The sequence below is a fragment of the Gymnoscopelus microlampas genome (assembly GCF_963454915.1).
Source record: "Gymnoscopelus microlampas genome assembly, chromosome: 9".
NCBI lineage: Eukaryota > Metazoa > Chordata > Actinopteri > Myctophiformes > Myctophidae > Gymnoscopelus > Gymnoscopelus microlampas.
In genome coordinates, this window is record NC_139946.1 from 41,200,253 (window position 1) to 41,214,210 (window position 13,958).

The 13,958-nt window shown below is 43.5% G+C and overlaps 1 protein-coding gene across 2 annotated transcripts in view; it reads right to left on the reverse strand.

Moving 5' to 3' along the window:
• nlgn1 (neuroligin 1) overlaps positions 1-13,958 on the reverse strand; it is a gene marked incomplete at its 3' end in the record, with an annotated part of 373,866 nt that overhangs the window by 230,931 nt on the left and 128,977 nt on the right. The window contains exon 2 of one of the 2 annotated variants that reach the window (XM_084067844.1): positions 4,541-4,600. The exons of the other annotated variant lie outside the window; for it this stretch is intronic. Coding sequence (XP_083923970.1) covers positions 4,541-4,600 — 60 coding nt within the window. The remainder of the gene's footprint in view (positions 1-4,540; positions 4,601-13,958) is intronic. 2 annotated transcript variants of the gene reach the window in all.

Genomic DNA, 13,958 nt, shown 5'->3' on the forward strand with positions numbered 1-13,958 from the left:
GATCAAAAGGATTCGGCTTCATTCGATTCCTCAGAGCAAACCCCCTGAAAGATGCCTCCAGGCTGTTTCTACAGTACCTAACAGTATGTGCTGTCACTCTGCTATAGAGACAGTTAACGCTGTGGACACGTTTTTTTTTTTCATTGTCTTCAAAGTACACAGTAGGATCCTCAGTGCTAATTTAACGGTACAAAATCCAATTGGTTTCTTCTTGTGTACAACTGCAGAGTTAGAAATCGATAAATTAGTAGTGGTGTAAAGTAGCTAAGTACATTTACACAAGTACTGTACTTTTTAAACACATTTTTAGGTACTTTTATTTTGCTGGAGTATTTCCAATTGTCTATACTTTTACTTCTACTCCACTACATCTCAGAGGCAAATATTGTGCTTTTACTCGACTACAATTATTTGAAAACTTAAGTTACTAGTTATTTTTAAAATATAAATTATTAAATTATAAAAACATACATTAACCACTTCAGCCCTATTTTATACCTAGACTATTTGAAAATAGCCGATCTACAAACTCGCGACGCGTTGTGAGCTTGTAGATCTACTATTTTCAAACATTTTAGTACTTTTTCTTTTGGTACTTTAAGTACATTTTGATAGCTACACTTTTGTACTTTTACTCAAGTCAATTTTGAATTCGGGACTTTTACTTGTAGCAGAGCACTTCTACATTGCAGTGTTAATACTTTTACTTTTGAGTACTTTTTCCATCACTGTAAATTAGCACTGAGAATTTTACTGTATGTATACGCCTCTGCAATTTCTCTTCCCAGGACAAGGGGCCCAAATTAAAAATAAATGCAAAGGCTTTGCTGACAGCTTCCTATTCCTAAAGCGACAATTTAAATCCTGCCAGATCTTGACACTTGACAGATACATTAAATATTTACTGGAGCGTGCATGACGGCAGGTATTCTTCTGTCTTGCGCATTCAAACACAGTTAAGTCCTCGCGTTCATCAAAAAGGAATAATGTGCTTCACTTCTATAGGCGCTTAGGTGACGCTTGTTTGGCCGTAGTATTGCCGTTGTATCACTGTTATAGCCTCGATCTCCAGGCTTTTATTTTCCTTCGCGTTTTGCTAAAAAAAATAAGAGCCTGGACCAGCCTGTTGACGTTCCTGGCATAGGAAGTGGGAGTCAACCTTTCATTTCCCCAACCAACCAGAGTGCAGTGGGCGTCGCTCCAAATGTTGTGACGTCAGGGCTCTCAATACTGCACATTGGAGGAGGAGGGGCGTGGGGCGTGCGCACAGATTGGTGAACCAATGGGAGCCCACGGATTGTCTCTCTGGAGATTTTGAACTCGCCCCTCTAGACCAGATACAGGGCAGCCTATCACTGTTACTATGCTGCTATAATGTCCGGAGAGCCCGACTAAAATATGAACCTTGTGAAAAGTGATCCTTATATGCATGTCTGCATCGTACAGACAGGGTTTCTTTACAACGCCACATTGCTATAAAGTAAACTAAGCTTGTCCTTCTAGGCATTTTTTCCTGTGCACAGCACTGTATAGTTGATGTTAACCCATTAAGACCGGGAACGCATCTGTCATTTTAAGATTTCTTTGGCTATTTTTTTTTTTTAAATGTGTGCAAATCTTTCAATATATATATTTTTAAAGCAAACATTTGTAGCAAAGATTCCGTTGCCAATTGAAGCAAAGATTTGAGTTACAAATGTTTGCTTTAAAAATATATATATACAAAGATTTGCACACATTTTCACCTTTGTTTTTCTATCAAAAATAGCACATCTACAAGCTCATGGCACTCGGTGCCGCGCTATGATCTTGTATATCTGCTATTTTTGAATAGCCAAAGATATCTTAAAATGACACAGATGCGTTCCCGGTCTTAATGGGTTAAGCAGAAATGGGGGGTTGGCTGAAAGTTAGATAAACTTGTTTGTTAAAAAAAAAAAGGAAAGAAAAACAGGGCCGAGAGAATTCTGGATGCAGATAAGTAAAACTTTTCCGAGTCGATGCTCTTTATGGCGCTCTACTCAGCTCTTCTTCTCTTCGCTGTACTCCGGGGTTGTCTTCGCACGATCAGCAGAATCCCTCTCCTCCTCCTCCTCCTCCTCCTCTCCATAGCAAAGAGAACCACATCATCCACGCCGTATGGGCAGATTAATGTGGCACAGGTGTGTGCAGCAATAGTACAAACATTTCAAGGAGCCTAGGAAAAGCTTTAGCGCTGTAGATATGACGGCTCACGACATCGGGCTCTTGTTCATATATCCACATCAACGGTATCCACCGTATACGTAGAGTTGATTTGCAGACCCGAAAAGAAACTGCAACTCTGCATCTGGCAAATCCTCAGCTCTCAGGGATGTGATGTGGTTTTACATCTCTCTATATTCCCACGGCGTACAAACACGAGATTCAAAGTTCTAAAACTTTTTCATGTCAAAGACCTCCGGATTAATTATGTATTCGGCCACGGACCACGAGGTAAGGGGCCAAAATAGCTGATCTACAAGTTCACAACGCATCGCATTGCAACACGTTGGGAGCTTATAGATCTGCTTGCTGCTGTGTGTGTGTGTGTGTGTGTGTGTGTGTGTGTGTGTGTGTGTGTGTGTGTGTGTGTGTGTGTGTGTGTGTGTGTGTGCGTGCGCGCGTGCCTGAGTGTGTGAGTGCGGATATATGTGACATTGTGCCTGTGTGTTTACGACAGGGTTGGGGGGCATGTGTGTGTGTGTGTGTGTGTGTGTGTGTGTGTGTGTGTGTGTGTGTGTGTGTGTGTGTGTGTGTGTGTGTGTGTGTGTGTGTGTGTGTGTGCGTGTGCGCGCGCCGCATGCATGCGTTCCCAGGAAAACAACACGATGGCTCAGATCAAAGCGAGCCGACTGGTTGCGAGTGTTATTTGGATGTAATTGCTGTTTACTTCATCACATTATACAGTAGCGGTACCTTATTAAGACTTTCTGCCTGTCATTAAAGTTCTACCACTGCGGCCTTAAGGGAATTATGACTGCATCTCAGGGTTTTTTATCAAGGACATTTTTATTCATAATATGACTTTTTCAAAGGGCTTGTTTGTTTATGAAAAACTAAATTTTGGCTCGTCTCTTTCTGTAATATTGGGGCTTTAATGGGTTTGCGGCAAATTGTCACGGGGACGGTTCATTTACTGCTTCAGCCCTTCAACCTTCATCAGCGTCCACTGGGTGTGTGAGCAATCATGGCTCCAAAATGTCTGTTGTAGATAGATTAAAGAAAAAGATGTATTCTTTGTCAGCTAACGTGAAGAGGGTTTTTGTTTTGCTTTAGTTTTTTTTGTATTAATTTATTTCAGGCTGACCGTTTAATCACCATTTTGCTTGCAACGGAAAAATAAAGTGACTGAAATGTATGAGGAATTGCTTAAAGGTCATGGGCTGAATGGGGGCATATATTGACTGATTCATTTTCTATTGGAATTGTTTTGTTTTGTTTCCTTATCTTTTTTTGTTGCCCACGAACAGACAGACAAGACACAGGGTCTGAGTAAAATAAAGGAATGAACAGTTTTAGAATCCCAACGCAACCCAACCCATTCTGCACTGTGTGTACTGGTGAGAGTTGACATTCTCGCCTGGCATGGAAAACACCCAGTCACCCCTTTGGAGAACGATGAAGGAAAAACTAACATAATTGGAAGCATTTATCATCCAATATCATTATGTTAGTCACGTGAATGAAATTAACACCAGTAATATCTAATGCTAGATGTCGCCTAAGTTGTAATTTATCGGTTACACTTTTTTCTAATAATGCAATTTTGGCAGCGTAGAAATGAAATTCACGGTTGGAGAGTCATTAATTGTTGGTTTCACTTTGTTGGTGTAAAATGATCATCGTTCGCACTCTGCTGGAGATGAAACCATGCCAGAAGACATTTTTTCCCCCCCCCAGGGCCACTATGAATAAAACACATCGTCTGCCCGACAGCAACGATGTGTCGTCTTCCTTTATTATGACCATACCCCACATTACACAATAATGAAGGTCACTGGTTTGACACCCCCAACAATAACGATTTAAGAGTTAGCATGGATGAAAGAAAAGCCAATATTGGTCACCTTGTATATAGGTCTTTTCATCATAATTTGTTGTTTTTTTTGGAAAAGAGAATTGAAAAACCATGCAAAAATGTGTTAAGGAATTGGCTGAAAGGGTTAATAGTTCTGCTAGTGGGATGCAACATGTAGAAAAGTAAAGACAAATTAAAGAAAAACAGCAAATTCAAGCATGAAAACCTAAAAGTTAGGTTATTAATCTATATCAACGAAGGTGGGAAGACATGTAAACATACTTCTAAAGACATCAAGCCAAAAAAGGACAAAACACATCCAGCCCAAAAAAGAGTTTTTTTACGGGTAAAAGAGCAAAAAGAAAATCTCCACCACTTTCAAAAAAAGGACAAGAAATGGTAAGAAAATCAAAGAAGAAAAAAATTGGAGGAGGAAGTAGAAAAGGGCAAGGTTTGGTTTCCCTTTGTCATGCAAATCAGATTGGCATCGGAAAAAAATACCTTCATCGTCCGTGCGGTCACTATCACCTAAATCATCAGTGTGTTTCTTTGTAAGGGGACCTATAGGGACCAAGAAGGAGAAGTTGGAGGAAAACAGGACAATAAAGAAACACACACAGCTTTTTCAAAAGATGCTCTGAAAAGATCAGGAATGTCTATCACTTCACCCCCCTCCCCCTCCCCCCTTGGGAAAAATCTGAAAGAGGGAGAGCGGGTGATAATTAAGACACTGTACCGTCCATCTCAACATGTAGCACAGCGCAGTGGTGGAAAGTAACTAAGTACATTTACTCAAGTACTGTACTTAAGTACAATTTTGAGTATTTTAATTTTTTTACTTTACTTACTTTACTTTTTTGGTACTTTTACTTCTACTCCACTACATCTCAGAGGCAAATATTGTACTTTTACTCCACTACAATTATTTGAAAACTTTAGTTACTAGTTGCTTTCCAGATATAAATTATGATATTATGAAACGTACATTAACCAGTTTAGCCCTATTAGATACCTAGGCTATTGGAAAATAACCGATCTACAAGCTCACAACGCGTCGCATTGCGACATGTTGTGAACTTGTAGATCTGCAATTTTCAAACATTAACATTAACATTAACATTTTACTTTTGATACTTTAAGTACGTTTTGATGCCAATACTTTTGTACCTTACCTCAAGTAAATCTTTAATTCTGGACTTTTACTTGTAACAGAGTATTTCTATATTGCAGTATTGGTACTTTTAAGAATTTGAGTACTTTTTCCACCACTGGCACAGCGCAACTGTAGTTATCTGTATAAAGGTAGAAGTCACTTAAAGACAGTTAGAGAAGCAAGAAAAGAAGGATTTTTTCCTTTTTCTTTTTTTTTTTTTGAAGAAAAAAAAAGATCAAAAAATATGTCAGTATTGCTGCTGACAATGGAAGAATTAGCTCAGGTCGCAGCTCTTGGGAACAAAAGTCCGTGGGGAATCAAAGCATAATACTGTCAACCAGTGATAGCAGCGAGTCTAATAATGTCTGCATCATTATAATATAAGATAATCACTGTAAGCTGTGAAAATGTTGCTGTAAAAAAAATAATGAAAACCATAGCAGTGATAGTTAGAGAGCATATAACTGTGCAACATCAGAAACCTGTGACAAAATCCCCCTGTTGCACCTTCTGACACCCACGTGAGTGGTGTGGGCATGTGCCTACACAGAGGCACATATTGACACGCACACGCACACACACACACACGCACACACACACACACACACACACACACACACACACACACACACACACACACGCACACGCACACACACACACACACACACACACACACGTACGCGCGACTTCATGCATACTGTCGATTGTACTGCGGGGGCGGTTACTGCGAAACATCATTGTGCGGACGGGTAGCCTAGGTTTGAGAATTTTAATGAGAGAGAAAGGGGAGCGAGAGAGAGAGAGAGGGAGGGAGAGAGAGCGAGAGAGAGAGAGAGCCCTTAGCATACAGAGGGAGATGAGAAGATATAGTGGATGAGGAGGAGGGGGGGGGGGGGTGGAATGGGCCAGGATTTGATACGTTTTGCTTTCATTTCCAAACTATTATCCAATTTCTGTCTCTCTCTCTCTTTGCAAAATAAAGTCGTTTCCATTTCAGAATTATATGCGGGATTTGAAGCACCATGCATCCGGAATCCAGTGGGTTTTTTCAGTCAGTGGTTGCAATTTGAAAAGATTTAGGATCATTTCACTGCAGGTGCCGGTGCCAGGTTTTACTTTGATTATTATAATCAAAGCGTTGTTTCACGTCCTCCGAACAGCTTGGGCAACATCAATCCCATTTAACCACTTAAACCCTATATTGACAGGAGTCCCCCAGGGATCTATGCTAGGCCCCCTCCTTTTTTCCCCACTCTACAACCAAATATCATTGCCAAAAATAAGCTAGTATACCTACAAGCTGAGCTTGCTGATCTGCTATTTTCACTAAAATGTTTGCCCCCGGAATAGGGACGCTAGGGGTTTAAGTGGCTGCTTGTCACAAGATTGTTTACCGACACATTTATGACAGAAGAGATTGATGTCTCAGACCATTTCAAAGACATTAGGCAGACAGGGGGGGATTTGGTCAGAGGCTTCTGCTGTAAAACACAACAACACATCATTTATATTCTACATTTCATTTATATCATATATAGATCGTTTGACACAGTAAAAACAGTACATAGTTGTACGTAGAATAACAGAGTCGGACGTAGACTTAACATACAGACATGTAACATACTGTTAGCCTACATACATACGTACATATATATTCATTCATTCACTCACACAACACAGAAATAAACTGAACATGCACAGCTTGGATGAACATAGATACACACATGCAAAAAGGGAATGGAGAAGGGAAGTCATTAGTTACCACACACACACACACACACACACAGAGTAGCGTAGGCTCGCCTGTCCAAACTGGGATTTGATCCTGCCAGTCACAGAGTGGCAGATAACCTTTAAATGAATTATCGTACAGCCGCTTCTCGTTTATCATCTCAACATTGGAATATCTTTGTCTGCACGTTTACGCACACACACACACACACACACACACACACACACACACACGCACACACACACGCACACACGCACACACACGCACACACACACACACAGACACACACGTAGTGTACACAAGGGTGACTTTAGGTCCTTATAAAACCGGGGAGTGTGACGAATAAATGGTCCGACAACGTGTCACCGATATTCAGTGGGTGGAAAAAGTACTCAGATGTTTTACTTGAGTAAAAGTATCAATACTGCAATGTAGAAGAGAGGCAGAGAATAGCAGACCTACAAGCTCACAGCGCGGCGTGGAAGCGATGAATCGGGCCGTTATACGGTGCGTGTTTTCTGACAAAAGGTTATCGGGGATATCAGGAGAAAAAACAATGGGTACGAGACAGCGTACCACATCGGAATCACACACACACACACACACACACACACACACACACACACACACACACACACACACACACACACACACACACACACACACACACACACACACACACACACACACACACACACACACACACACACACACACACACACACACACACACACAGGCAGTGACAGCAATCACATGTCAGTTGTAAACTATCTGCTGACATGAGTTCCTGGCCCCTCCCCTCCTCCTCACCCCAAACTCCCCCTCACCTGTCACGTTGTGTCAGTATGTATAGGTGCATCGTGGGCGCACGTGTGTGTGTGTGTGTGTGTGTGTGTGTGTGTGTGTGTGTGTGTGTGTGTGTGTGTGTGTGTGTGTGTGTGTGTGTGTGTGTGTGTGTGTGTGTGTGTGTCAACATGCATGGGTGTACTGTTTGTACTCATTGACACGAAGAGGGTCACAGCTGGCTGGAGGCCTATTTAATGATTAGGAACACAGAAAACGGTGGCTTTGTTCTTTCGTTCCTTGCTCTCTCCCTCTCTCTTTCTCTCTCTCTCTCTCTCTCTCTCTCTCTCTCTCTCTCTCTCCCCTCTCTTCCTCTCCCTCTCTCTCTGCATTCAGATGACTTTCTTACTTTACTCTTTCTTCCCATGTTCTCTCTCTCCACTGCCTCCATCCTTTCACTCACTATTATCTCTGTCCCCCAGAGCCTTCTATTGGAGAGTTGTGTCAACTAGGGAGCAGAAAACAGCGCCGGTCACGCGGTTCATGTAAACTCGAAATAGTGACAAACGCTCACAGACTCCAATGCGTGCCGTAAACTTCAGGGCTTTGTCACCATAGACATACTGTATAAAGGCGTCTGTATCCAGGGGACGCTTCCACTTCCGGGGGGGGGCAAGCTGGAAACTTCCGCGGCCGTCACAGAAGGGGCCGTTCGGTAGGCCAATCAGAGGCAGGTGGGGGCGGGACAACTAGATTCCGACAAGTCATGGAAAAGACGAGCTGTGATGGGCCAGTAGTCAACGCACTGTGATTTGTGCCCGTGCCCCCTCTAATATGGCGGCCACCATACGACACAGGTTGCTCCAACGAACTGCAGAGGCCAATGAGGTATCTAGGTTTCTATATGTTTGTCACTATTCCGCTCCTCGGACTGGCCCGATGAAGTGAACGGAGGTGACGCAACCCTCCTTATATGGCTCTGCCGGCCCCTAGTCCACCTGCTTATCGTCTCTGTCCGGTGGAAACCTCATACGTCCAAAACTCGGACTTTTCAGGATTCAAATTCAAAAGCATCCAAAGTAACAAGCTCGAAACGCGTCGCGAAGCGCCGCGTTTCGAGCTTGTAGATCTGATACTTTGGATGCTTTTGTGTGACACTGTAGTATGATCACGCAGGGTGTTAATTTATGAAAAAAGACAAAAAGCTAGAGAGATAAGAGGTTTCTGCACGACAGCGACTATATCGGGTGGAAACATTGGATAGAGCGAGACCTTTTCAGGATACGGAAAACTGTGTTCAAAATGGAGGCAGTGTAGTTGTTATTTCAATACTTTTCATTGGTTCAAATGGTTATAAAACCCCACAGACTGGACAACTAACCACTCACACTGTTGCATTGCATTGTGAGCTTGCAGACTGGCTATTTTTTTTTGTAGACAATTGCACAAACAGCGGCGATACGTTGTATAACGATTCTTTTGTTTTTCTACAAGGCAGTGTGGTCTGAGAGGAAGACGATGATAAATGATCAGACACTTTCCTCTTCCCTTGCTCCTTCCTCCCCCCTCCCCTCCCCTCTTCAGGTAAAGCTCCTTTCATACTCCCCCCCCACACCTCTCTCTCTCTCTCTCTCTCTCTCTCTCTCTCTCTCTGCATCCATCAGTATTGATTGTGTTCATCTGTGAGCGATCAGAGGAGTCTTCATGCTCTGACACTCTTCAGTAGGTCTGGATGGAACTATAGAAACCAGCCAGCCGGAAGGGTAGTAGAACAGTGTTGCCAGATTTTTTTGCGAGAGAAATAAGCCAGTGGTTCTCAAACTTTTTCATGTCGAGGATCCCCAATAATATGTATTTGGCTGCATATCATTGGTCAAAACCCTGGCCCAAAATATTTTCATATGGGTGGTCTGTGGACAAATAGCCTACATATTAATCTGGGGGGTCCTTGCCATGAAAGAACCACTGGTTTATCAACGACATTATGAAACAAGCCCAAAATCAAGCAATTACACATTAGAAACACAAGCCCCCCCCCCCAACCACCAATATTTACAAGCTATACTTAACATAAAAAACTTTACACACACCACAACCACCAATATTTACAAGCTACTTTACAGAAATAAAACAAGCCCAAAGTCGCTTATAATAAGCGGACATGGCAACACTTGAACAAACACACACACACACACACACACACACACACACACACACACACACGGTCAACCCCTCAGGCTCTCTCTGGTGGATGAGGTAATTATTGCTGTGAGAGTCCCGTGCATCGACCGTAGATCCAGCAGCAGATCTATCCATACATACATATTGCTGCTCAAACGCATCAGTCAAGGGCAGAGAGTCTGGCAACCAAACACCACGGCTTTAATCAATCACCACCATGTGCATTTAACCCATTAAGACCTGCATGAGGCCCATTTCTAAACCAGTAGTTCTCAAAGTGGGGTCCCAGGCAGATGTACAAGCTTGCAGCACACCGTGAGCTTGTAGATCTAGATTAAAAAAAATAGCAGATCTGCTATCTTTGAGTAGCCAACACTAAAATCTAATGACACAGATCCTTTACCGGTTTTAACGGGTTAAAAGAGATCTAACGCAGACAGAGCCGGCTAATAAGCCAGATGTAGGCAATCCATTATTTACCTCAAATAAAATACCTTTAATAAATAATATTTCCCTCTGCGATGTAGTGGAGTATCACTAATTGGAAATACTCAAGTAAAATAAAAGTATGTTAAGATTTTACTTAAGTAGGCTACAGTACTACAGGTCGTCACTTTGTGCCTCGCCGTGAGCTTGTACATTTGCTCTTTTTGAATAGCCAACATATAAATGGATAAAGTGGTTAATGATGATTGTGATGCTATTTGCTGGGGACCCCCTGGAACCCCCCCAAGGACCCCTGGGGGTCGGCGGACCCCACTTTGATAACCAATGCAGTACACTGTATATACGGTATTGTATAATGCCTGGCTCACAAATATTTCCCATGATCTCATATAATCCAAAATACTATAACTGGCCCAGCATCCCTCGGGCGTGATAGAAGGCAAATAACACCACCTAAAGACAGCAGCAGAGACTTGTCAGCATAGTGCTAAAAAACAAACACATCTCAAGTAATCTTATAGATATTCGGTGTCCTGCTAAATGCCTCTTGGCAGTGCTGTGGTATTGATGGCGTCTTTATGGATTCAGAAGAGTGGCCTCCTCAAAGCCATCTATCCAGGATGTTATGCTTTTAGAAATCAGCAAGGAAACAACGGAATGAATGCCTCTCATTCAAATGCTCGGCGAGACATTATTTTCCAGTAAAACCAAGGGCTTTGGCTGACCGTGAAAATTCATATTCACGTTAAGTGGTATGCCTGAATCACTGGGGACTTCCAAAAAGCTCCAGACTGGTCCCAATATTTATCATTTACATGAAGGTTTGAGTAGTGCAGGGAACACATTAAATCTATGCTATGTGACACCAGAGACATACTGTACTCAATGAGCAAACCATACAGAAGAGAAAATGCAAACACGACACAGAAATATTATTTTTATATCTTTTGTTATGCCATCATTGTGCTCCATCGACCCTTTGGGAACTTCCTGGAAGAACTAGATTCTCTGATCAGCTCCTTTCCGGAGGATGCCCCCCCCCCCCCCCCCCCCCCCACCTCATTCTACTGGGTGACTTCAGCGTACCTACTGCAGAGAAGTATCTTCTTGTTACGTCCCTATTCTGTCTTCATTCGACCTCTCCCTGTCTCCTTCTCCTCCCACTCATAGAGCTGGTAATGTGTTGGACCTTGTGTTCTCCAGAGGCTGCTCTCCCTCTAACCTCTCTGTCCCCCCCCTACATATACCTCTGACCACTACTTTATAACCTTCACTCTCTCTCTCTCTCTCTCTCTCTCTCTCTCTCTCTCTCTCTCTCTCTCTCTCTCTCTCTCTCTACTCTCCCACCTAAACCTACTCACCCTCTGACCGTCACCACTCGACTAAGGTCCCTAAGCCCCTCCACTCTCTCGTCCTCCATACTCTCCTCTCTACCCTCCCCGGATTCCTTCCCCTCCCTCTCACCGCAACCTCACTGTCTCATCTGCGTTTGACGGTGCTGTTCTCTCTCTTCCAAGCCAGCACGCCCATGTCCGCTGGCTCCCCTGGTTATCTGAAATCCTAAGGGCAGCTGAAAGGAAGTGGCGCAAGGCGGAGCAACCAAATGACCTCTCGCACTTTCACTCACTCCTTTCTGCCTTCTCCCTCTCACTATATCCAATGCTAAATCCTCTTTCTACCACACCAAGATTCCATCCTTTGCCTCTAACCCAAGGAAGCTCTTTTCCACTTGCTCCTCCCTCCTTATTAAACCCCATCCCCACACCCCCCCACCTTCATCCCTTTCAGCTGACACTTTTGTCACCTACTTTGAGAAGAAGGTTGACGACATCAGCAGCTCCTTTTCCCATCTTCCCTATAAAGAAGTGTCTGACTCACTCCAACATATCATGCCTGTCCACCTTCTCTCCTCTCTCTCCAGATGAGGTCCTACAACTAGTGACCTCCACTAGACCTACCACCTGACCTCTTGATCCCACCCCCACCCCAATCTTGCAGACCATTGCACCTGATCTACTCCCCTTCATTACCTCCATCATCAACACATGTGTAACTTCGCGAAGGTTATGAATGTAACCCCGGTTTCTTTACTTTTGGAGTGAGTCACTCACTATGGGATAGCATCGCCAGGTGGCGCAGTTATCCCATAGTGAGTGACTCCGTAGAAAGGACCAGAAACAGGCTGTGTCTCATCTGCCTTCAAGTCAGCCAGAGTAACGCCGCTCCTCAAAAAAACAACTCTCGACTCCTCAGACGTCAAGAACTACAGGCCAGTATCAGTCCTTTCCTTTCTTTCCAAAACTCTTGAACGTGTTGTTTCCGACCAGCTTTCTCTCCGTCTCTCACAGAACGACCTGCTGTATCCCAACCAGTCAGGATTCAAACCGGCCCACTCCACAGAAACTGCACTCCTTGCAGTCACAGAAGCACTATGTGCTGCCAAAGGCTGCCTCCCACTCTGCAGTCCTGATTCTTCTAGACCTATCAGTAGCATTTGACACAGTGAACCACAAGCTGCTCCCGGACAGCCTTGGTGACCTAGGCATCGCTGGGACAGCGCTAAAGTGGTCCTCCTCCTCCTACCTAACTGGCCGGACCTGCCAGGTTTCTTGGAAAGGTTTGCTTTCATCCCCCCGCACCCTCCTAGCCGGGGTCACCCCAGGGAGCTGTACTTGGCCGCCCCCCTTTCTCCCTGTACACTAAAACTCTTGGCACTGTCATCTCTGCTCACAATCTATCTTACCACTGCTATGCCGATGACACTCAACTGTTTCTATCCCCCCACCCCACTCTGCCACTCAGGTGGAAGAGCACATCACCACATGTACTGTATGGCTGCCATCTCACAGTGGATGTCTTTTTTTTGCTATGCATTTTTTTTTTGCTATTTTTGAATTTGAATCCTGAAAAGTAACAGTTTTGGATATATGAGGGTTCCATCCGACAGAGTATGATGTGAGATTGGGTGGAAGGCACGTCGATAGGATCTAGATGCCCCAAATGTCCGTAGTACAAATTCAAAATGTACTTGAGTAAAAGTACAAAAGTATTGATATAAAAATGTACTTAAAGTACCAAAAGTAGAAAGTACTCATTATGCAGAATGTCCCATTTCACAAGTTTCACACATTGTGAGTATGAAATGGGCTTGAATCCTACTGTAGTGTGCAGAAAAAACAAGGTTGGTGTAACTAACAGATTTGCTGAAAGATTCTTTTTCTTTTCATGCGTGCCATGTATAAACTACAATGCCAGTTGGCATTTAACTCAGGTTATACTGGGTGGAGAGAGAGCGTAGGAGAGTGCCAGGGACAGCATAGTGTGTGGCTGCCTGCAAACCGAAGCAAAACTGCTTCATTGGAACAATGTTGTTGCAGCTAAGAGCGTTGCTGAAAAATATATTTTGTACATGCACGGAATATTCAACAACTACGATGCGAGTTGACATCTCCTGGTGTTATACAAGGAGCATAAACTCCTTTAAGGAATAGCTCAGTACGTTGAGTGCGTAGGGTGTGGGCGAGAGAGAGAGAGAGGGAGAGAGAGAGAGTAGCCTAGAGATGCTGTTGTTTAGTTTCATCCCAAATACATATTTTATCATCTCCAAATGCCTCGTCTCACGT